At 46.5% G+C, this 23,416-nt stretch overlaps 2 protein-coding genes across 3 annotated transcripts in view; one reads left to right on the top strand and one right to left on the bottom strand.

The window, feature by feature from the left end:
- The window catches only part of esr2b (estrogen receptor 2b), a 28,586-nt gene extending 19,300 nt beyond the window's left edge, over nt 1–9,286 (top strand). For both annotated transcript variants that reach the window (XM_084438838.1, XM_084438837.1), the window contains exons 8-10: nt 6,388–6,571; nt 7,198–7,491; nt 8,167–9,286. In XM_084438838.1, coding sequence (XP_084294964.1) covers nt 6,388–6,571; nt 7,198–7,491; nt 8,167–8,311 — 623 coding nt within the window. In that variant the 3' untranslated portion in view covers nt 8,312–9,286. The remainder of the gene's footprint in view (nt 1–6,387; nt 6,572–7,197; nt 7,492–8,166) is intronic.
- Nucleotides 9,287–10,569: 1,283 nt separating this feature from the next.
- The window catches only part of syne2b (spectrin repeat containing, nuclear envelope 2b), a gene marked incomplete at both ends in the record, with an annotated part of 88,478 nt that continues 75,631 nt past the window's right edge, over nt 10,570–23,416 (bottom strand). The window contains 16 exons of the mRNA XM_084438440.1: nt 10,570–10,783; nt 10,879–10,889; nt 11,693–11,767; nt 11,943–12,149; nt 13,018–13,146; nt 13,308–13,508; nt 13,751–14,095; nt 14,232–14,368; nt 15,300–15,368; nt 15,505–15,829; nt 16,285–16,479; nt 16,625–16,762; nt 17,578–17,760; nt 18,368–18,518; nt 18,771–18,958; nt 19,684–19,846. Of these exons, the coding sequence (XP_084294566.1) occupies nt 10,570–10,783; nt 10,879–10,889; nt 11,693–11,767; nt 11,943–12,149; nt 13,018–13,146; nt 13,308–13,508; nt 13,751–14,095; nt 14,232–14,368; nt 15,300–15,368; nt 15,505–15,829; nt 16,285–16,479; nt 16,625–16,762; nt 17,578–17,760; nt 18,368–18,518; nt 18,771–18,958; nt 19,684–19,846 (2,731 nt within the window). The remainder of the gene's footprint in view (nt 10,784–10,878; nt 10,890–11,692; nt 11,768–11,942; nt 12,150–13,017; nt 13,147–13,307; nt 13,509–13,750; nt 14,096–14,231; nt 14,369–15,299; nt 15,369–15,504; nt 15,830–16,284; nt 16,480–16,624; nt 16,763–17,577; nt 17,761–18,367; nt 18,519–18,770; nt 18,959–19,683; nt 19,847–23,416) is intronic.

Below are 23,416 nucleotides of genomic sequence, written 5' to 3'. Positions count from 1 at the left end.
CTGTTGCGTCTATGGGTGTACAAATCGGCGCTCTAGTGGATTCAAACGTTATTCGTTTCAAGAGGAAACTGGCCTTTTTAGAGGAACCGGAGTCGCCTGTGGCTACAAGCCAGCTAGCGTACAGACTGGACTGAGGACATCATCAGAAATGCCTGCGTTTGCGGTGCCCATTTTATATCAGGTAAGTTATTTTGACTACCTGGTTTCACTGGGATGTCTGGTTGAAATGTAGAGTAATCCATAACCTGCACACTAAGCTAAATTCAGGAATTGAAGCCTAATTATAGCTAGCTAACGTTAGCTAGTGATAGCTAGCACAATGCCCGGGGAGTTACTCTGCACTTTTCTAAGGTTAGCTACTACAAGCTAGCTAGTCCTTGTCCTCAACCCTTGCCTCTCAACGTACGTAGCTGAACTATTCACAGCAAGCAAACGTCATCTAAAGCTATGCTACATCAGCTGACTGGGACTGTCTCGTGACTAACTAACGTTAGCTAGCTAATGTAGCCATATTGTGCCAGACAGTCAAAACAAGCGTCACATATATTTGACATTGCTGGCTACAATAACCAATGTTTTAACAATTGGTCAGTTGATATGTTGCACAGCAATCGAACAGGACAATATCATTAGGGCTAGGTTAGGTAGCTAGCAAAGTCATCTTGCCGAGCTTGTATGGTTATAGGCTCATTCCTATGGGATAGCTTAGTAGTTTGTTATTAACAATGGGTTGACTAATCACTATATCAATATTTTCAGTGGGGGATAGGACTACAACACCACCTGTGCTGTGGCACCAGGAATCTGCTCTGGCCACTGTTTTTATTTACCACCATATCATGTTATTATGCAGATTAAATGTACTGTATGAATACGCGACACAAAAAAAGGCTTTATATAAATGTTATTTTAGTGCTTGTTGAGAGCTACTACTGGCACCAGCATCTGAGTAGCTATTTCAAAAAGCTCCCAAACATTAAGAGTTACTAGCACTTCAGGTAATTATCATTGTCATGTATTAGCTATTCCATTTTATGGACATGGTATGGTTGTATTTTATGGGCAATATTTTAACGCACTATCTCCCTTCTGTTCTATTGCAGCTTTGATGCTGGGATGCCTAGTGTGGTTGAGGCCAGAGAACACTGTGATGCAACACCAGTCAGGTGTCAGCTGCTGCGCAACGCTGATGTCCAGCCCCCCAAAGATGGTCTTCAGGTGCAAGACCCACCTGGACTGGACATGGCCAGACAGCAGTATCTGTCTGAGAAGATCAGAGAATTCTGTTATGATGAAGCTCAAGACATCACTTGGCCCCTGCCAAAGAGTAGCTCGGAAGAAGCCCCCTGCCAACCAGAAGCTCAGAAGAAGAAGACTGTCCATTTATAGTACTCTGGTTGTACTATACATAAGCACTCACTCTCATCATAACAATGGCACACATGCCACCCCCTGGACCACCAAGTGAACACTTGACACCTTGCACCTTGTCTATACAATAGACAACTGACTCTGCACCACTGTACACTCGAACCAACACCTGACAACACTTGAGCAATTGAACACCTTGTCTATACAATAGACAACTGACTCTGCAGTACTGTATACTACTGTACAGTATACTTGACATGCTATGTAATTGCACTGCCTGTATCGTGGACACAGTCACAGCCATCCATGATCAGATGGGATAGTAGATGAGCGTGATACTGATAGAATGCTAGTTTGCCAGTAAATTGCCTTTAAATGTCTAACTGCGTACCTAGGACTGGAATGAGGAACTGATCAGCACTGATACTATGGACAAGCGAAGACAAGAATTCCAATGTACCTGTTCGCTATACATATTGTTGCTATTGTATGTACCTTTACAACTTATGTTTGCATCACTGGATGTTATAAATGTGGTTACCTGGCGGTGCTCTGTCAGTTATTGAATGTATGAGCAGTAATTGAACATTTGAAATATTCCTGTTTCGAAATTATATCTACAGTATAGATGTCTCAGTAATTATCCATTATATATTAGGCTATACTTTGCATGTATTTAGCAGGTAAATGTTTCGTTTTTTCAGACGGGAGAGATCCCATGGGAACAAAATGTTTTTTTTTTTTTTTTTTAATCTTTAAGGAAATACAGTGTGTTTTGCAGATCCAGAACATCAAAGCAAACACACTATGACACCGCAGATTTTCCAGATGCTCGGTGGTGTAGTGGAATGCCACTATGTGGATGATATTTTGTCATTGAATTTTTTAGAAGCTATGTAAGCTATGTCCTGTTAGCAGAGATAGGCATAAATACATCAAAATGTAATTAATTACAAATACTTGCTCAAAAAATTTAATTAATTATAAATACTAAATATTAGTCTGAAAATTTTTATTAATTATAATTACGTATTTATGTAATTAAAATACAAAAAATACGAAACAAAAACGAATAATGATGTGCCATGTTAGTGGATTCCTACTGCCGTATTCTGTCACATTTTCACATGAGTTTATCATGTTTAACATTACTTACATATGCTGAGCTAGACTGACACAATAGCTGCTGTGCAACAAGTGGCTCAGACGAACAACATGTTGCAGTCACTCAGTCCAACCCCCCCTCCCCCCCTGCATCCCGCTTCACGTTAACGGATTCACTTGTGCTATGCTAGAAATGTGTCCTCAGTTAGAGAAGTTGCTAACATTAAGAATATGGTTCGTCAGTGAAGCTCCCCAGTCCCAAACTGCTACACCACAAGACACCACTAGCTTACTAGCACTATTTCAACCACGTTATTAGCTATGTTAGCAGTAACGCTAGGCTAACGTTAGTAGTGAGTTGGCTAGCTAGTTAGCTAGGGTGAGCGCCAGCTAAAGCACATTTCAAATCGCTCTGTTGGGCATTTTAGTGCCATGCAATAACATTAAGCTTGCTTTAACATAGCCTACAATATCTGATCATACAGCTAGTTTAATGCTAGGTTAAACAGACCTACCTTTGTCTCCGGGAGAAATTCCAGCTGCCTGCACTGGCTTCCCAGACAATATACCCATGCTACTCTGCCTCTGATAGGTGGGATGTATTGGTTCAGATTTGACATGTTGAGGCATGAGACATGAGGCATTTTGTTGGTGTAAGCTAAGCCAATCAGACATGAGTAAATAATAATAATATAATATATAATTGTGTTGTTTTTTTTCAAAGGGGAGGATAAACATGTCATTTCAGAATAAAATTCCATAAAATAAAAACATGTATTTCATGTATTTAAATACATAAATACAGGCTATATGTGTAATTAATTACTAAATACAAATTACAAAATACTTAAAAATAAAATACATATTTTAAATACATTTAATTAAAATACTGCCCATCTCTGCCTGTTAGTATGATTCCACGTTCTTTGCCTGCAACATGTACCGGCGATGGACTGCATTTACTGTTTTCGGCCACGGGCTTAGATAGATTGTGTTCCTACCAAAGTATTTCTGTTAGTTGTCATTATATTTCTTTATTATTTCAGAGACCACACACTCACTGTCTTTATGTAAGTGAAGAGAATTGAAAGGTCAAATTATGCTTATTAAGGGTTTAAAAAGTATTAATACTGTCACAATACTGAGGAAAGCGTGCGTGCTCCTCTCCCTTAAGAAACTGGGCTCAGCATCATGATCATGACCTTTTATCCCTAACATAAATTTCACAAGTAGAGTAGTGGTCAGAGCATTGAACTCCCACATGGGACATTCTCAGAGATTACGGTCTATATGTAGCAACCACTGTTACATTTTGTACATTCGGTGGATTCATTACCCCCTTAATGATACAGACTACTACCACCTGGTGGTGTGAAGTTTGTGTGTGAATCTCACACAAGCCCAGCTTGGAGGTTCCACTTGACTACTGGCACAAACGAAGCCTACTAAGCCAAACTAAGCCCTAATGGTGTCTTCCTTTCCTACTAAATTCTAAATACATACAGAATATAACATAACAAAAAAACATACACAGAGTTTACAAATACAAAGCAGTTTAATTATCACTTTATTATAAGTTGCTTATGAAAATGTAAGTACAATTATGGTGTCTTTCATATCTTCATATCAAGATCCTATATATATATATATATATATATATATATATCAGAGGAGGCTCGTCCATTGAGGTAGGGGAGGACAGTCCTCCTCAGTTTTTGGAGAGAAGAGAGGGATTAAAGTATATGAATTTATTTATTTATAATTAATATTTAATATTATCTCAGTTTTGTTCTTAAAGCAGGTTTTCCCTATGGATAAAAACCCATTATTGAAATTCTAAAGCTCCAACAGTGACATCTATAACATGCAGCTGGATGGATAGATATCTATGGAAAGGAGGAATGCCTCCCTTGGGCGTGTCCTTTTGGGGTCTATCAATGTAATGCCATTTTTTCATGCTAATTTGTGATTGGCCAAAACGTTGAAAAATTACCGCAAGGGAGGACAGTACTCCAAACACGATTTAATGATTGACATTTTGTTAGTCCAATCACATTCCAGATTCCAGATTTACCACAGTGAAGGCCGATTGAGTCGGCGTTGATGTCTGTGTTTCTCTTCCCTGTGCCATTGGAGACTTTTTGTGTGTTTGTAGCTCCATAATATAATACATCCGAAAGTATTATGGGACAAATTATACATCAAACTGTTCGTCTATTTGTCTTGATTCTAGCCATCTAAATATCTAAGATGACATAAATACTTTTTGAGCTAGAGCCGTCTGAACACGGTAAGCCGGTAACGTTTGCTACTGTACGGGGGCTACGAGGTGCACGTCAGGCTACGGCATAGGCAGGCGCGCAGATTGGCTGGAGGCGCAAACTGTCGGCAACTTGTCCAAAACATTTCTAGAGACTGGGTCGCAACACCGGATCGGAGAAATCCACTGAACAGCCTGGCTCCTGCTTGCGTGAGAATTGATCGCTTTGCGGTGCTTATTCCTCATCCAGTGATGGATGGGTGGATGGAAAACCTTCAACTGAATGTTCATATTGTTCTGATAATTGTAGGCTATAGCAACATAAGAGTGGCAGCATTGACAGCAACCCAAATGAGCTAATCCCATAGCTGTACCATTGCTAGATAGCCATGAGCAAATTCCATTATTCCATTGTCCAGTTGTCAAATCTATTTGAGAGCCAGCACACCTCAGTGTCCCCTAATCAAAAACATTTTTCATATATCACCTAACCTCTCCAGCACCTCACCAATATCAATTCTTGTCTCTCTTTAGAGAAGAGTACAATCCATTACAACAACTATTGATTACAATGTTTTATGTTGTTTTTTAATATTTTATTATGAATATGATAAATAAATGCTGCATGTAGTTAAAGGAAGTGTTATTCAGTTTGAAATATGCCAAAAATGACTGTAAATCCACATTTTAAAGCTGATATTTCAAATAATAACTGACTTAGGGAAAGTGCCCCCTGGCGCCCATGGGCGGTTCGCCTCTCTTCCTCCTGTCCTCCTCAGTTTTTTGAGTCACCAACCGCCACTGATATAAAGAGGCCTATTAACACAACAATTTACAAACAACATTACTACCTGCTGACTCAATTAAGTAGATGTCCAAATAACCCACTGTGTCTTGGTCTACTTATTCACCACCTAAAGGGAAGTGCAAAACAGCAAGTCATGACTTTTATCCAGAAACAGAAGTTGAACCAATTGCAGCAAAATAGCAAACATTACAGGAATCATCAGTGTAACTGCTTTAGCCACTGACCGCTACCATTAATGTTATGGAAGCTGCTGCTAGTTGTTGTGAGCTCATGAGCTAACTGGCTATCCCGCTCTCATTGTGCTGGATAAGCATTGGAAGCATTGGAACTGATTTGTCCAGGTGACAAGACCCATCTTTATTTATTAGACATTATTTCATGTCATTTCAATTCACAGCTATTTCAGTGGCATGACTAGCTTCCGTCCTACCAGTCCTGAACAGAAACAAGTCAGCCTTGCACCTAAGCCAGGCTGGACCTGGCCTGGTTTGGACAATATCTTCTTCTCTCCTGTGCCACCTAGTGTTTCAAATGCAGAGTAGCGCTACACTGTACCATTATGACATGCGGAATAGGGGGATAGGAAATACTACTTGCAATAAGAAATACTGAACTTTTACTGTAAGTACACAGGCTGGTCTAGACTTTATTTCCAAAACACTGCCTGTGAACACATCTGAATTCTGGAAATGTCTGCAAGCCTGCAATGGGCCATAAAAGTTGATATGGAAATAAACATTGCGATGCAGGTGTAACTGACTCATGTCTTTGGTGCGTGTGTGTTTGTACTGTGCGGGCGTGTGTGTGTTTTTGTGTGTGTGTGTGTGTGTGTCCGCCCTTCCAGACATGTGCACCAGCTCTCCGGAGACACCGGAGGAGCTGGAGAGCAGGGGGAAGCTGCTTCGCCTGCTGGACTCGGTAACCGATGCCCTGGTCTGGGCCATCTCCAAGCGGGGCCTGTCCTTCCAGCAGCAGTCCGCCCGCCTGGCGCACCTCCTCATGCTGCTCTCTCACATCCGCCACGTCAGGTACCTCCACGCCCAGTCTGGAGTCGAGTGCCACAAAACATGAGCATAGGGGCGGAGCCAGCACATTAGCCTACCTTTCAAATCCAGATGCATTTGAACATTTTTTCATCGGGAGCTTATAGTCGGGACTGAATGGTAAAAACTAATTTAGGTAATGCACTTTGCTGTTTGTGTAACAAAAAGTGAAGTGAAAGTTAACATGGAAGAAAGTCCAAGTAAATTGCACCTTGTGTGCCAGATATGCTACCGACAGCTCGCTAGAGTGCAGAACTCATTAGCAATACTATAAATGAAAAGTGGAAATCTGCGGACAGTGACCAGAGGCCAAATCAGCCTCTCTGCACAGCCCACTATATGCTCGGGCCAATCAGCATCGGGTTGAAAACCCGATCGGATTCTCATCGGTGTCCACGAATATCACAGCTTGTTCCCAAAAGCTCTTGCCGTAGTGAGCTGGGTGCTCAGAATACTCCACGCCCAGCCCACAGGCAGAGGCTCTGGCTCCTATAGCCCAAGTTCTGCTTTCCCTGTTGTAGTCAGTGAGCGTTCTGTGTTTCAATCAGCTGATCGAATGTGTACGTACAGTACAGCGGCCTGACCGCATGACCTTCTGCCGTCTCCCGCAGTAACAAAGGCATGGAGCACCTCTCCAGTATGAAGAAGAAGAATGTGGTGCTGCTGTACGACCTCCTCCTGGAGATGCTGGACGCCAACACGGGCCACAGCAGCCGCACGCCGGCTGCCCACAGCTCCAACCAGTACCCCACCGGACCTCCAGCAGCCCCGGCCCAGGTCCCTGGTCACGACCACGGACACACCCCTAACCAAGCCTCCGTAGTGGATTTTGACCCCCAGACCCAGGCCCTACAGCTGCCGCTGCGCATCATGGAGGTGGAGCACACGACTGTGGAGAGCAATCAGTAAGTTCTCACCAGCATGCACAGCAGATAGCGCATAGTTACGCCCGAGGCTGTTGTGCTTTTTATGAATGAACATAAATCAAATCAAATCAAACTTTATTTGTGTAGCGCATTTCATACACAGAGGCAACACAATGTGCTTTACAAAGAGCAATGGGGATGGATTGCATTTTCCAGAGGGAAGCAAAAAAAGCAGTTCATCCAAGGGCCGGAAAAGTGAGCTGTAACAAATTCTTCCCTGACCTCTCTCAACGAGACGATCGAGCAAGCTCGATTTACAGAGCAATAAACATGGGCTAAGTACTTCATAGGAGAGACATAACTATTAGTAGAGTAGATAAATAGTTAGAGATGTGGCCTACATGGTAGGCCATTAGTGTTAGCTATCCCTGTAGTCCATAATAGGATATTTAAGTGTATCACATAATAAGGCACAATAAGCACTTAGTAGACTCTTAAAGACTGTAGTTACTCTAACAGTAGGTATACGTGGGGAGACAAAAAACAAGAGAGCCAAGAATAAAAAAAATAAATAAAAAAAAAGGTGTGTGTGTGGGGGGGGGGGGTTACTTAATAGGGACAGCTGGTGTCACATAATGGGAAATGACAGTCAACTGGGTATTGGTGTGCTGTCTTCATCATTGTGAATATTCTGACAGTGTGCCTCCTCCTAAGGTGCTTCATCCCAGGGACCTGGCTGGCTGAGACTGGAGACATGGGGTGCCAGCCAGGAGACCTGGGGAGCTCAGGGAGGGAGATGGACTTCATGGCTGGGCATAGCGGGGGCCACAGAGACCATCTGAGACTGGAAAACAACTGAGGTGGCTGGACAATGAAACGGAGGCTGGCACTGGGACTAGTGACTAGGACTGGGACTGGGGACTGGGACTCTGTCACATCCATTCATCGGGATACTACACTTGGCAGCCCTCTCAGTGGACTGGCTGAAAAAGAACTCTTCAGCTCTTTTGGGGCAGGAAAAAAAAATAGTTGTGAGGTAAATATTCCAGTTAAAACCAAGTCAATTTGTTGCAGTGAAGTGATGTTTTTCATTGAATGTATTATTGTGTGTAATTTCTTCAGTCACATAGGTAATGTAGGACCTGATAAGTCCATCTTTGAACCTCTATCAGTCAAAAATATTGTCTCTTTTTGATATATTTGTAACTCTTGCTGAACAATTCACACCATCTTACGTGGCTTACTTGGATAAAGGTGCATGAGCTCCACACGATGAACGTTTACCATTACAGTACTAAGCTGTCAGACATCTACAGTAATATTACTATGAGATGTGCGGTGTATTGCTATTGGATTGTGTATTTCTATCAGATTGTGTATGTTCTTTGTCTACTCAACACGACGTGAACCTTAACCATACTCAAGCATACTGCTCTCAATGGAAACACAGTGGCGCGTCTACTGTAGTAGATGTATTCTCATCGAAACGCAGCAAGTGGCCTTTAAGATGACTGTTAAACGCGCTCCGGCCTTGTTAATGAGCCAGGAGCCGGATGAAAACCAGCAACCGCTTGAACGCGCACGCGGACACACACATGGTCAGACACATACACACACACACACCCACACGTTCTGTCCTTTGCAACTTTTTTGGTGCTTGTGTTGGTTCTCTGATGTCATATGTGAGTGTGTATATAAACTACACATCTGGAGTCATTGAATGATATGTGAACATTTCAAATACAAAACAGCAACTCATGGCAAACAATGTTTAATGTCAATAAAAATGACCAACTATACATCCCATGAATAAGCGCTCAGAAATTAAATCAGACTGTACACAGCACGGTTGTCGGTTGTTTGATTGGGCACTGGCAGTACAGAGGATGGGACTGACAGTATTATTCACACAAGGAGCCCAGTGACCCATGAACATCTACACTTTTACATTGAACATGGCCAAAGCTTTTCTCTCAATAGGATTGCTTTTAACATGAGTAAATCTTTGTGCAGAAAGCCAGAGCACTATACATATAATCCACACAGAAACACGTTCTCTGTGCATATACATTGCTACATTCATTGCTCACTGACTGGCTTGCTTGGCCTTCTGTAGTATCTCTTACATTCATCTTCTATATATATATATATATATATATATATATATATATATATATATATAGAACAGCAATCCGATTTGACTCAGTCTACAGCATGAAAGAGGTGTTTGAAAGAATAGCAGGTACTATTACCAATTTCATCAGTGCTGCAGTGCTAAAATGCTTACAACACAGCAGTCGATGGATCCACACACACACACACACACACACACACACACACAATCAATAATTTACCTTGTTCAGTAGTTTGCCATTATATACAAATGCGTTCATACAAACAGGATAATAAGTACTGTGCACTGTTGTCTGAATAGTCATTTAAAATGAAAGACAAATCGCTTCAAAATCATCTACAGCAAGGCATGTTTGCAGAGGAGTTGCTACGGTTACTCAAGAAAAGCAAGTTCCACAGTGCATGTTTCTAAACCAGACAAAACACTCAGTCGATATGTACAAAATCTGTTCGACACAATCGGTTGCTACGTAAAACGGTAAAAACAGCAGTGTTAGAAAATGACCAACATATTTAGTTCTCTGATCCTTTGGTAGTAGGTGTTACTGACATTATTACACTACTGTATCATTAGAACCATGGGTTTTTATTGCATGCCTGTGACACCAAAATATACCAAAATAAATCTTGAAATTTTCTTTGTACGTTGAAGACAAGGTTTGAAGCGCAGTATGTACATCTTCACTACATTTAAAAATTATTTATTTCAAACTGAACCAATGATATGGCTTCTTTGCTTCATAGAGGAGCTTGCACACCTCCAAGATGTGACATTTCCACATATATATTAATATATAAATATGTTCTTAAATACATAACACCTCAGACATTTAAAAAAAAAAAACTCCCTCTGGCTGAGAGACACCGAAAAATTATCGTCCTTAGGGTCTCCGAGTCCGTCCAGGTGAGGGGCTCCAGTGAGTGACTAAAGATGGGGGAGGGTTACAGTACAGGTGGGCAGTAGCCTACTGTGACGTCGCGCACTCATGTGGGCGGGGGTCCGTTGGTGTAGCGCAGCATGGGATAAAAGGAGCGAGCGAAGTTGTTGGACGCGGTGCAGCTGTAGTAGTCCTGCTCAGACGCGGGTACCAGGCAGGCCAGCACCAGGACCAGCAGCAGGAGCAGGTGGAGGGGCAGGGCAGCGCGCAGCACCCGGCGGAAGAAGGGTCGCGGCGGGGACGAGTCCCTCTTCTCCCCCCTAAGGACGGAAAGACAAGGGTCATTCATCGGCGGAGCTGCGACAGCCGCTCCACGCGTGGGAAACAGGCAGCGACGGTCCGATAGATGACTGACTGACCGAAGGGCTACGGACACACAAGCAGGCGTTGTATCTCGGTGACACATTTCTGTCCCTATTCAAGGTCAAACATCGGCATTATTTCTTTTCGGCATTATTTCTTTTCATGCCGTCCAGTCATGTCTGTGTTTGTGACTCCTACTATAGGTGTTTTCAGTGTTAAAACGTAACAGAAAAAAAAAGTGTGAGAGTTGTGAATCAGCAGTGTTACATGTCACATGTCGTTCCTGTGAATGCACAGTACTGTAGCCTCGCACAACCAGACCCATCTTTACACGTCCTTTTTATGCTGTTCCAGCGCTGAAGAAAGGTCTGGCTGCAGCCCATTATCATTCTGAGATAAGTGGGAAAAATGCTGTATTTCTTTAAACCAATCACAATCGCCCTTACAAAAAATTGTGTCAGAGACTGAATCTGATTTAGGCTTATCTCAAAAACCTACACGCTGTTGAGTCAGACTACAGTGAATCAGGTTGTGCTAAAGCAGCCACACACTTTCAGCATGTACCTTCTAGAGCTGGAGGTTCGGACTCCAGCTGCTGCCATCCCAGATTGCTCCTACACACACACATGCAAACACACACACGCAGACACGCACATGCACACACACACGCAAAAGCAGAAGGCAACCCATTAGATCATTAGATCATTCGATTTCAAGCACATACTGTATGATTCAAGAGCTTTGCTGGGTAAATGTTATTAAAATCCTGAGACTGATACTGTATGCATCATGCAGCGTGATTGGTTGTGACTTGTGTACAGTACTCCAACTAGTTCTTCCTGGAACATGACTGACTGAGTGTATACCTTCTGCAGCAGCAGAGGAGAGCTGGGAGATCCCAGGCCCATGCTGTCCATCTCAGAGCCCACTGGACACGACTCCTGACACACAGACAGAGGCACAAACATCCGTCAAGTCCAGTGACCCATCAAATCTGTTTCTACAGTACTACTCCACCAGTCAACGATCACCAGCATTTTTTTTTGTTCAAACTATAAACAAACAAGTCCAACGTCTAACGGACTCGGCCTGGGTTGTTTGGGTGACGGCGGAGCCCCAGTGTTGACGTACCAGCCTGCCTTGCAGCACGTGCAAGTCATTTGCCACCTGGCGCAGCAGCAGGCGTAGCTTGTTGCTGATGACATGGACCTTCTCCTTGGCCTCGATGCTGTCCTCCGCCGTGGCCTCCAGGAGCAGCTGGGAGGAGATCTCCTGCAGGGAGGAAACCTGCAGCTGGCGACCACGTAGCTCCTCCTCCAGAGCCTACAGCAGGGGGCGCCAGAAAGCACAGCAGTGAGATTCCACCAGACCTGCGTTTAATAGGTTCAGCTGTTGGTTTAGAGCAGGGGTGCCCACTCTTTTTGGGCTTTTGAGATACTTTTAAAATGACTAGCTCAACAAGATCTACCACCCAACTAAACAATGATGAAATCAGCCCACACGTGATTAAATAATTAAAACAAAAATAAACTGCTGGTCACACTTGTAATCTACAAAGTAGCAGGAAGAAAATGTTGCTCATTTGGACAACAAGAGAGGTGACGTGGCTTTTATGGCTTTTCTTTTGAATGGCTTGAGATACCAGCATAGCTTCTGTGACCTACTGGTCGATCGCGGTGTATTGGGCACCCCTGGTTTAGAGGACTGATCTTGGTAAAACTGCTTTCAGTATCAGTTCAGCGAACTATTGGAATCTTTTGCAAAATGACTTGAACCTGAATACTTTTGTATCTTTTGGACATTTTAGGAATGTGCTTAATAGCCATCCATTATCTGCCTGTAACTGTTTTAATTAATTTTGTCAGTTGATGCAATGATTTTATTTGCAATGGTAGCAATTCTAAATTATTTTACCAATTTTACCTGTTTTTTGTTGTTGTTGTTGTTTAGTCAGATTTTATTTCCAAGCTAATTTAATTTATTTTAACTCATTTTAATCTATTTTGTTTGTTGGTCTTTGTTATCTTGGCATCATTGTAAATGAGGGTCACCCTCAATGATTTCTCCCGAGAATTTTTAAATGAAGTTTGAAATTAATGAATGAATGTGGCTGTGTGTACAGAAGGTGTAGACCTGCTGTGGTTCATCTGTGTCAATGGCCATTTGTGTTGCCAGATTGAGCGTCACTCACCATGAGCGTGTCACGGTGCTCCAGCAGGGCGGCGCGCGAGGCGAAGCGGTCGTGGATGTTCACGGCGTAGCGCCGGCTCTCGGCGCGGGCCAGCCACAGCAGCAGGGAGTGCAGCGTCTCATGGAACTCCTGGAGCAGACAGGTCAAGAGGTCATCAATGTCGTCAAAAGTTCAAAGAGGCTGCTCGCTGAAATCTCTCAAATGTGACCTCCCCGGTTAAACGAATGAATGGATAAAGACACCAAAAAAAGTAGAATCGGGCGCTGTTTGTGTCTTGTCGTCGCCCTCACCTGACACTGCATAAGGGCGCTGTGCAGCCGGCCCTCCCAGCTCTCCAGGCCGGCGCACGCCTGCGTCCAGCTGAGGTTGGCGCACCTCAGGCCCTCCTGGAGCTCCTGCAGCTCCGCACTGTCCCCGCGCTGGAAGTGACGCCCGTTCAGGTTGATGGAGATCATCAGAGACTTGTAGCTGTTGAAGGACTTCTGCATCTCCTGGACAGACAGATGGACACATGGACAGACAGACAGAGAGAAAGAAAGACAGACGCACAGAGGAAAAGACGATGTATTGAGTTACACTTTCTATGGTCAGTACGATTTAAAAGCATGCTTTTATAGTTAATAAATCAAAGAAATGGCGTTTTTATCTGTGGCAGGTCTGTGTCGTTACCTTTCTTGTCATTAAATCAAAGTAATGAAGTTTCCGTCTGTTTGAGGCGGGTCTGTTCTGTTACCTTGAGTCTCCTGATGTTGCCCTCCATGTCACGGATGCTGGAGGACGGCGCCAGCCTCCGCAGCCTCTCCAGCTCGGAGAGCACCCGGCGCAGCCAGGAAGTGACGTCGGCGAGGTCCGAGCTCAGCTTCTGCCACTGCTGCAGGTCCGGCGTGATGCACAGCCGAGCGCCGAGCGCCTGGGCCTGCAGCAGCTCCCAGCGCTCGATCACGCCGGCGCCCGTCTGTCTGTCTGCGGCGCCCAGCGCGGTGAGGCCGTTGTCCTCTGGCTCCTCGTCGTCGTTCAGGATCAGCTGGACCCTCTTCACACAGTCTATGCTGCCGGTGCACTCTGACATCAGCTTAGCCTGGACAGAAGACGCGCAATAGCTAGCTAATAACTATAGCTACCGATATAATCATTCGTCACTACCACAGTTATGGGTGTGTGTGTGTGTGTGTGCGTGTGTGTGTACTGAGATCAGGGGTGGCCTGCAGACTTACGTAGCCCCGGTGGTGGAAGGGAGTGCTGGTGAGGTGGGTGGGTGAGGAGCCCAGGGCTTGGACGATGTCCCTGGGAACACGCTTCCTCTCCTGGGGAGCAACGGAGTGCCAGTTGGGGGGGTCCATCACTGACTTCACTGGTGGAGGGGAAGGTCAACACAGGGAGGAGAGGGGGCGGGGATAGAGGATGTCATGTCATTGCTCTTTGCAATCATTGGCTCCAACTGCTCAGGATATCCAAAGGCCATAGAGGTGTCAGAACAGTAATCACTGGCACAAACGCGCAATGCAAAACAAGATCACGTGTCATGCATGGACAAACCAAACTGCAGTAAACAAATGGCTGTGAAAAGAACCAAAATGATACATTTTATCATGCGGCATCATTTGGGATGCAGATGCACGAGTAGGTAGTGAAGACCATGACTCCTCATCCCATACTGTTAATCATGACAAGTGTGTGACTCCTTTAAAGATATTACAAGGTCAGCTGGTGGTACAGGAGGTGGTGGTATGGGAGGTACAGAAGGTAGTGGGATGGAAGGAGGTAAGGTCGGGGTGTGGGAGGAGGTACAGTCATGGTGTGGGAGATGGTGGTATGGGAGGAAGGTAAGGTCAGGGCTATGGGAGATCAGGTAATGGTATGGGAGGTAGGTAAGGTTGTGGTACAAGAGGTGGTGGTATGGGAGGTAGGTAAGGTCGTGGTACAGGAGGTGGTGGTATGGTTGGAAGGTAAGGTCGTGGTACAGGAGGTGGTGGTATGGGAGGTAGGTAAGGTTGTGGTACAGGAGGTGGTGGTATGGTTGGTAGGTAAGGTCGTGGTACAGGAGGTGGTGGTATGGGAGGTAGGTAAGGTCGTGGTACAAAAGGTGGTGGTATGGTTGGTATGTAAAGTTGTGGTACAGGAGGTGGTGGTATGGTTGGTATGTTAAGTCGTGGTACAGGAGGTGGTGGTATGGGAGGTAGGTAAGGTCTGGGTGTGGGAGGTAGGTAAGTTCGGGTGGGGTTCATGCCTGGCCATAAGCAGCACACAGCAGTGCAGACGCATGCAGGAGACAGAGCTCGTACCCGAGGCTGCGTTCACTGCTTTAGCAGTCGCTTTAACAAAGGACTCTGAGTTCTCAGTGATCTCTACATCTGCAAGAAAAGACACGGGGTCAACGGGACGGTGTTCCTGGATCTCTACGACCCTCTGCGCAATTTCCCCCTTATTCAGCCTGGCAACAGAAAGAGAGAGAGTTGGAGAGATGAAAGAGGAGTCTGTGAGAGTTACCTGACAGGGCGCTGTAGAAGGTGACTTCCTCTTCGTCCTCATGAGATGATGACCCCCCCACGTCCACCGTGTGGTCCCACTCCAGGGGGATGGAGTCCACGCTGACGGGGGTCTCCCGGCCTGAGCGCTCCAGAGGCGGCACCAGGAGGTGACACGCGGCCTGACGGTGGCGGCCAGCTGACTCCGTTGATGCAGCGGAGCCCTCGTCTTCCTCCTTCTCCTCATGGTCGTCCTCCTCCTCCCCCCTCCAGGAGCCCCCAGGCAGCTCCGCCGCGTCCTCCAAGTCAGTGTCGCGATCAGACAGGTCCCTGTCCTCCTCCACAGCCTGGGCACGGAACACGCAGAGTCACTCTGACATCCACAGACTCCAATTACGACTAGGTTTGCAGAATTCTAGAATATTCACAAACTTCCCATAGGAATTAACAGGAATGCATGTGGCAGTAAGAGGAATAAACTGGGAAACAGAATTTATTCCTGATAATTCCCATGAATTCCCAGTTAATTCCCATTAATTCCAAGAATTTTCCTGTTAATTTCTGCTAATTCCCATTAATTCCCATACATTGTTGTTGGGAATTTTGGGAAGTTTGTGAATATTCCCGGAATTTTGCAACCCTAACATGACAAACTCCTTGTTTGAAGAAGTTTTGAAGATGAAGATCTATTCACTTCTAATCTAGGAACAAATAACTTTCAAATAAGATAACCATTTAAAGACTTCGCTAAGAGGTGGAAGCATTGGTGGCATGAGAGCGGAGAACGGCGGGGCCCACTGACCGGGCGTCTGTTGATGAGCCGGTGGTGGAAGCGCGCCACCCTGCCAAACACCTCCTGGCAGTAGGAGTGGAGCTCCTCCAGCTCGTCCTCGATCAGCACGGCGTCCAGGGGGGCGCTCTTCTGGATCAGGTTCTCCCCGAACACAATCAGGGCGTCGATCTTGTTGGTGTTCAGAGTGATCTCCTGCTGGAAGCCCTGTGACGGAGAAAAGAGAGGGCCAGATGTCAGGAACTAAACACATGCTATCAGTACACAGAAGAAAAGAGAAAGGCTTCTTGGTGAGGAAGGAGTTACAACTGGACTGATAGATTGCGGTGGTCAGAGAGGCAGCGAGACTCACATTCAGCTGTCTCATCTTGTCCTCAATGTCACTCTCTGAGAAGTGCTCCACGTTGGTGAGTTGGAGGTCCATCTCGGTGAGCCAGACAAGGATGCCCTCGCGTGTGCCCTCAAAGTCCTCCCGCTGAGCGGTGAAGTGCTGGAGGGGGAACACAGTTGGGGGGATAAGGACCAAGACATGGAACTGGCTTCAAAATAAACTTAGATTTCAATAGATAATGCTAATGAGTGCCTTAAGATATAGTAAATAGCCATCGGTTGTCATGGAGAAGTAGAAGTAGAATGGTACAATCAGCTACAAGTAGAATCCAATTTAGTAGAATGGTCCAATCAGTTAGCGCAGTTCATAACATGTGACATTGCCCTATTGAGAGGGATTTAGCGGTCGGAGGACAACAGGACAGGAAGTGTATACAGCCATCCTTGCACATGAGTGTCATAGCATAGGAAGTCCTGTTTGGTCTCTATTGAATGACTCCCCCCAATCCCATCTCATCTCGATTCCCGTTTGAATTCCCAACCCCTTGAATAAGCAGGATAAGAAGTCTTGCGATGCCAGACTTTGGAGATCTCCACCACCGAAAGTCTGGAGACATCTCCATTGAAAATTATCTCTAGAACTAGAAAGAAAACGCTAGAAAACTGACCCTACCATTCAGAGCCACTGCCTACATCTCCAATAGGGTGAAGGAACTGCCTTACCAGAAATCATGTCCTCCAAACAAACAGGAGTAGAGAATCAAAACAAAACAAAACGAAACAAAACATTCACCACCCCATTAGGGAGAACCACCCCGAAGACGTTGGATTGGTTCTGCAATGAGTTTTTTTTCAATCCCTAATTGTTTCCACCCACTTTTAGCGATAAAACCTGGGCAAACGTCTTCACTCTCTAGTTGAGTGCAGTGTTTATAGACTGACTCGGGAGTCTACTATGACCCCTGAACCTCTCACCTTGAGTCTGCGGAGCACGGCAGCCACCCTCTTCTGCAGGCCATCCCAGCGCTGGTTCCCCTCGTGGACCATGACCTTGAGCCGGCTGGCAGCGTCGGTGCGGTTCTCCCGGGCCAGGCGGCGATACTGCTTGTTCACCAGCTCTAGCTGGGTCAGACGCTCGTGGACCTGCCTCTGGAACGCCTGTGGATCGGGACGGGAGGGTGGAGGAGGAGCGTTGGAGGTCCGACCACGTTCATTTTGACTGACTTTTATCGTAGAGCCACAATACAGATTATATCTAGAGATTATCATTGGCTACTGGATAGAGGACTATGATGATTGTGTGGTCATAATGTCATTTTATCACATGGCAATTAAGTTTAATACAAGTTACATAAACATGAGAATGAGGTAACAAATGTTTTGTGAAAAATGCTGTCACACTACAATTCATGTTGCTCTGTCAAGAAAGGGAAGACTTCAGCAGAGCCCAGATTAGCCTGTCTAATCTCTGCAGGTAATCCATAAAGACACATGCAGAACCAAATGTTATCTCTGTACACCCTCACAAGATGCAACCTGACGAGCCCATATGAATGACAATAACACCTAGGCTATTTAGTGACTAGAGAGACAATATTTATGTATAATATATGTATTTATTAATTAATGTAATGACTATTTAGAATGTATTTCCTGCCAATAAAAGCTTGCTGAATTGAACATTTTTAAATTTACAAGAAAAAAAGAAAAAATCTAGACCACTGTTATCTATTTTGGATGTGAAAGCTCCTGGGTGACCGCTGACCTCAAACTTCTTCAGCTCCTCCTTGGCGCTGGTGTACAGGACGTCAGCAGAGACGGGGTTGGCGGCCGTGCGCTCGGCCGTCCTCAGCCAGTCCTCGAATCGCGAGTAGTCATCCAGGAACTTACACCACAGGCGCCACGTTTCCTCAATCCTAGAGGGAAGAATTTGAAGGGAACACAGATGAGAAAAGCCACAAAGCGTACAGGTGGGGCACTATCTACTAGAAATATGTGATGTGCATTCGGCAAGTTGTATATATACAGTACAGTACAGTACATGTTTGTGGGTGTGTCCGTGCATGTGTGAGGCTGTGTGTGTGTGCATGCGTGACGTGTGTGTGTGTGTGTGTGTGTGTGTGTGTGTGTGTGTGTGTGCGTGTGTGTGTCTGTGTGTGACGCCTCACCTCATCCTCCTCTCCATCGACATGGCACAGATGTTCCTCCAGCGCCGGTCCAGGCTGCGGGTGGTCTGCTGGATGGAGTCGTTCTCCGTGTCGCTGCCGCAGGCGTCCGCATCGTGGAGCAGGACGTCACACAGGGTCAGCACCGACGCTACGCCCTCCGTATGCTGCTCTATGTCCCTCTGCAGGTCCTATATCCACACACACACACACACACACACACACACACACACACACACACACACACACAAACAGCAAATGTTTAGTTGTCTGTTACAAGTTTAACCATGACTGACATCACATCTAAACTTAGAAAAGCCAGAGGTTAGTACTTAGTTAGTACTGGAACTTGAGGCTGGAGCACCTGGAGAGTCGAGTCATACAGGAGTAATGTTCTCCTGTGCCAGCAGCCTCCCATTCCTCCTCTAATGACATGAGTAGCAGTCAGCACTTCTGCTCTCTCTCTCTCTCCTAGCTCTCTCTCTCTCCTAGCTCTTTCTCTCCCTCTTTCTTAGCTCTCTGTCTCCTAGCTCTCTCTCCCTCTTCTGCTCTCTCTCTCTCTTTAGTAGTTCGTACTTTGGTGGACAAATAAGGTTGAAGTCCTTTTCCGTCTGCACTCTGAGCTCTCCATGGCCTGGCTTTTACCTCAGGGCTTTGTAACACTCTCCGCCTCGTGTGATGGCCTGTCTCCTAACAGCGCCTGCTGGGACTTCAATTACCGAGCAGAGCATGTCCAGAAATCACTTTAGTCGGACACATTCCTGACATTTCGACATTTCGCCCCAGTTCTGTGTACCATAGAGACCAGACCAACCATAGGTGAGTGGGTCAACGTTAAACAGACATGGCTAGATGTCAATGATGTTTTTTTTTCTTGTGTATAGGCTCCGGGGTCCCCCTGGGTCCTAGTGCCCACCTGCTGCTCAGCCAGTTTCCTCTGGATCTCATCGCTGTGGCAGACACTGTAGACCACGGGCTTGGCCAGCTCGGCCTCGATGCGAGACAGCCACGTCCGCAGGTTGCTCATGTTCTTGTCCAGCTGCTGCACCGTGACCAGCGTTTCCTTCAGCTTCCTCACCCTGCAGAGAGAAAGAGATGAGTCAGCCAGCCAGTCAGCCACTCAGTCAGTCAGCCAGTCAGTCATCCACTCAGTCAGTCAGCCACTCAGTCAGTCAGCCAGTCAGTCATCCACTCAGTCAGTCAGCCACTCAGTCAATCAGTCAGCCAGCCAGTCAGCCACTCAGTCAGCCAGCCAGTCAGCCACTCAGTCAGTCAGTCAGCCAGCCAGTCAACCAGTCAGTTAGCCACTCAGTCGGTCAGCCAGTCAGTCAACCAGTCAGTTAGCCACTCAGTCGGTCAGCCAGTCAGTCAACCAGTCAGTTAGCCACTCAGTCGGTCAGCTAGTCAGACAGGCAGTCAGCCAGTCAGTCAGCCAGTCAACCAGTCAACTAGTCAACTAGTCAGCCAGCCAGCCAGCCAGCCAGTCAGTCAGTCAGTCAGTCAGTCAGTCAGTCAGTCAGTCAGCCAGTCAGTCAGTCAGTCAGTCAGTCAGTCAGTCAGGTAATTAAAATGTAGATATTATTATTCAGGCTCCATGACACCTCTCACCTTTCCTCTCATTTAGAACTCTAACTGACATAATGCAGGGCAGACACCAGATGCAATCGACTGTACAAAGGTGCTTCCTATTCAGTGGAACAGCAACAGCAGCACAACAATCTTGAAATAGCCAGCTCAGCACCTTGAGAGACAGCCAACTTATCAGCAAAAAACAAAACAAATAACGACATGAACCCTGTCATCATTCCTACAGGGCTATAAAACACACCCATTGCTCAACAACACACACACACAGCACCTGATTAACATATCTCTCATTCCTACACATGATGCAACAGGGGCAATTATCGCACAGCACCCTGGGATGCAGGGGAGTGACCTACATCAGCTCACTCCGCCCTCAATGACAGGAGCAGAGCTGGCATTCCAGTTTCACTAACTGGTCAATTGACCCACATACTGTAAGTGCATTCTCCTGCCTGCACAGACACAATACAATGTAACATTAAACAGTCACGTGACCTACCAGAGAGCATTCCACTGGAGGTTCCCACGAACAAATATGTGTATGTGTCTGAACAGTCTGGGCTCTTCATCATTCTGACGTCAATATTATGGAGAATGAATGAGAGCATTGTAATAAGAGTGACTGGTGTTTGTTACCGACTGAATAACAATAACAGATAGATAGATTTGTGATGCAACATACAGTAGGAGCAAAAAGCAGCGAGGCTGCTACCAAAGCTACACAGTAGTTCCCGGTTATCATTCCACCAGCATGAAGAAGGTACCGTACCATCAAACGCTGCACAGATCTGCGATCACAGAGCCAGAGAAAGACAGACATTATGGCGTGTGTATTTTTGGATCGTGTAACTGCCTGCGTCAGTCGTGCATCCAGAGCAAACCTCTCGGGGTGAGGAAGCGGCTGGGGTGTGTGTGTGTGTGTGTGTGTGTGTGTGTGTGTGTGTGTGTGTGTGTGTGTGTGCACCTGAGGGGGAGGGGGGGCTGTGCATCATATCGTATAGAGACAGCCTGGATTAACGTGAATGCTACAGAAAACACGAACACGACCAGGCTGACAGCATGCAAAGACACACACACACACACACAACCTGACTGCCTGAATGGATGAAAGCGCTACATGCATGCACCGACAAAGCACAGCCCATCCCCCCCTTTTTCTTGCTCCCTGTCTCTCTCTCCCTCCCTCTCACTCTCACACACGCACAGGCACGCGTGCACACACACATACACACACACACGCGCACACTCGCACAACACGACGTCCATTCTTCTCCCTTTTCACCCAGCATCCCATTGAGTCGCTGGGCTGAGAGGGCGCGAGCGCTGGGGATTAGGGCGCGAGAGAGGTACTCACGGTGCTGGCGAGGAGGCTCCTCCATGGCGGTTCGGCCGTTAGCGAGCGCTACCCCCCACTCTTCCCGCCTCGGCGCTCCGCAGTCATCCTGCCTGCTTCCCCCCGCCCCCCTCCCTCTCTCCCTTCTCCACTTCCAGCTCACAGCCTCCACGCTGGACCAAGGCGCTGAGGCGGCCATGCCGTTTGCACACGGGTTCACCCAGGGACACCCGGGCGTGCTCTCTGAACACGCTGTATTCACTGCCAGCATCCAGATCCATCTTAACGCGCTGAAATGGCAGCATGTTCAAAGGCAGTGGCTCAGTGAAGGGCTCTGGGAAGTGGTTAATGAAGCACACCTGATGTATAGATGTGAACATGGGATGCCTGCTGGGGGGGTTAACGGAGGTAAGCGTGTCAGTGGGTTCTGATGGGGGGTGGGGGTGGAGAGCCCATAGACTCGTCCAAGCCAATTAAAGTCAGTCCTGCCCTGCATGGCTTACGGGGCAGAGGCAGGGGCGGGGCACGCCGGCCCCCTGCTGTTACAGTAGGCTACTTTCCCTGATTCTCAGCCCGGCAGATGGCTGCCAACAAGGACTGGTTTTCATTGACGCAGGGCTGGGGATAATGCTCTCCTCACCCACATCTGATACTCTGTCAGTCACCCAAATAATCCATGTTACACAAACAACAACAACAACAACAACATGAAGCAGTACCAAGTAACACTTGCATTATCATGTGAGACCACTAACACACAGGCTGGTGAGTGGTTCATGTCCCACAGAGGAAGCCTACACAACTGAAACCAGTGTTCTTAATGAGCTGATAAACATGTTGTAAGTAACTCATTCCATCACATGTTGTTAGTTAACACATGATCTGTGTCAAGAGACTGATTCAACCGTTCACTGAACCTGTTTACTGACAGGACACGATAAAACTATTATTTCTGACACGATATAACTATTATTTTTCCTCTCATACTCAGACAGCTCGTCCAAGTAACTTGATTAGGATAATGATATCTGGACAGTAGCCTATTCCAATTTGTTATCACAAGATGTCATCAGCAGACCTATACCACAAAAACTCTGCCACCCCTCCTCGACACACTCTCAGACAGACAACTTCACACAACCTCGTCCCATCACCATGGCAACAGACCGAGCAACAGGCCCTGGCTAAATGAAAGTACGTTGAGATTCATGGCATCACCTTGACTACGGGAACTTTAACCAAAAAAGAGCCCAACGGAAAATGAAGTTCCTGTTTTTCTCTTTTAATGGTGTCTCTCGCACCGAATGAAACGCAGCCTGGAGCTGCACTTGAAATGAACGCCCTGCCAAACAGAGTATGTAAATAAAATGACTTTTTCTTCAGTCGCCACTCGCCAACAAAGGAAGTAGATTTGTTAGCAGAGCAGACTTCAGGGGGGTGTGGTGGTGGTGGGGGTGAGGGGGGGCGGGGTTGCTGAGGGGGTTGTTTTATCAAAACATCTGCCTCACGCGCACCTCCCTCAGACAATGGTGCGGGTTGCAGGGGCCTTGGGATGGGGGACGGCCGTGGCTGTGGACCGGGGTGGGGGTGGGGGGGGTGACACAATGGCTCGTGTCAGCAGAAGGCAGCTGCTGGACAGGGTGACGAAGCACCCAGTTTACTTTGAGGGACAAAGGCGGCCGAGGAGCCAGTGTCAACGCGTCTAATCCCCCCCCCCCCCCCCCCCCCC

This window comes from Borostomias antarcticus, assembly GCF_949987555.1.
Source record: "Borostomias antarcticus genome assembly, chromosome: 5".
Classification (NCBI taxonomy): domain Eukaryota; kingdom Metazoa; phylum Chordata; class Actinopteri; order Stomiiformes; family Stomiidae; genus Borostomias; species Borostomias antarcticus.
Note: the sequence above shows the minus strand (reverse complement) of the source record. Positions and strands in the feature narration are given on the sequence as shown.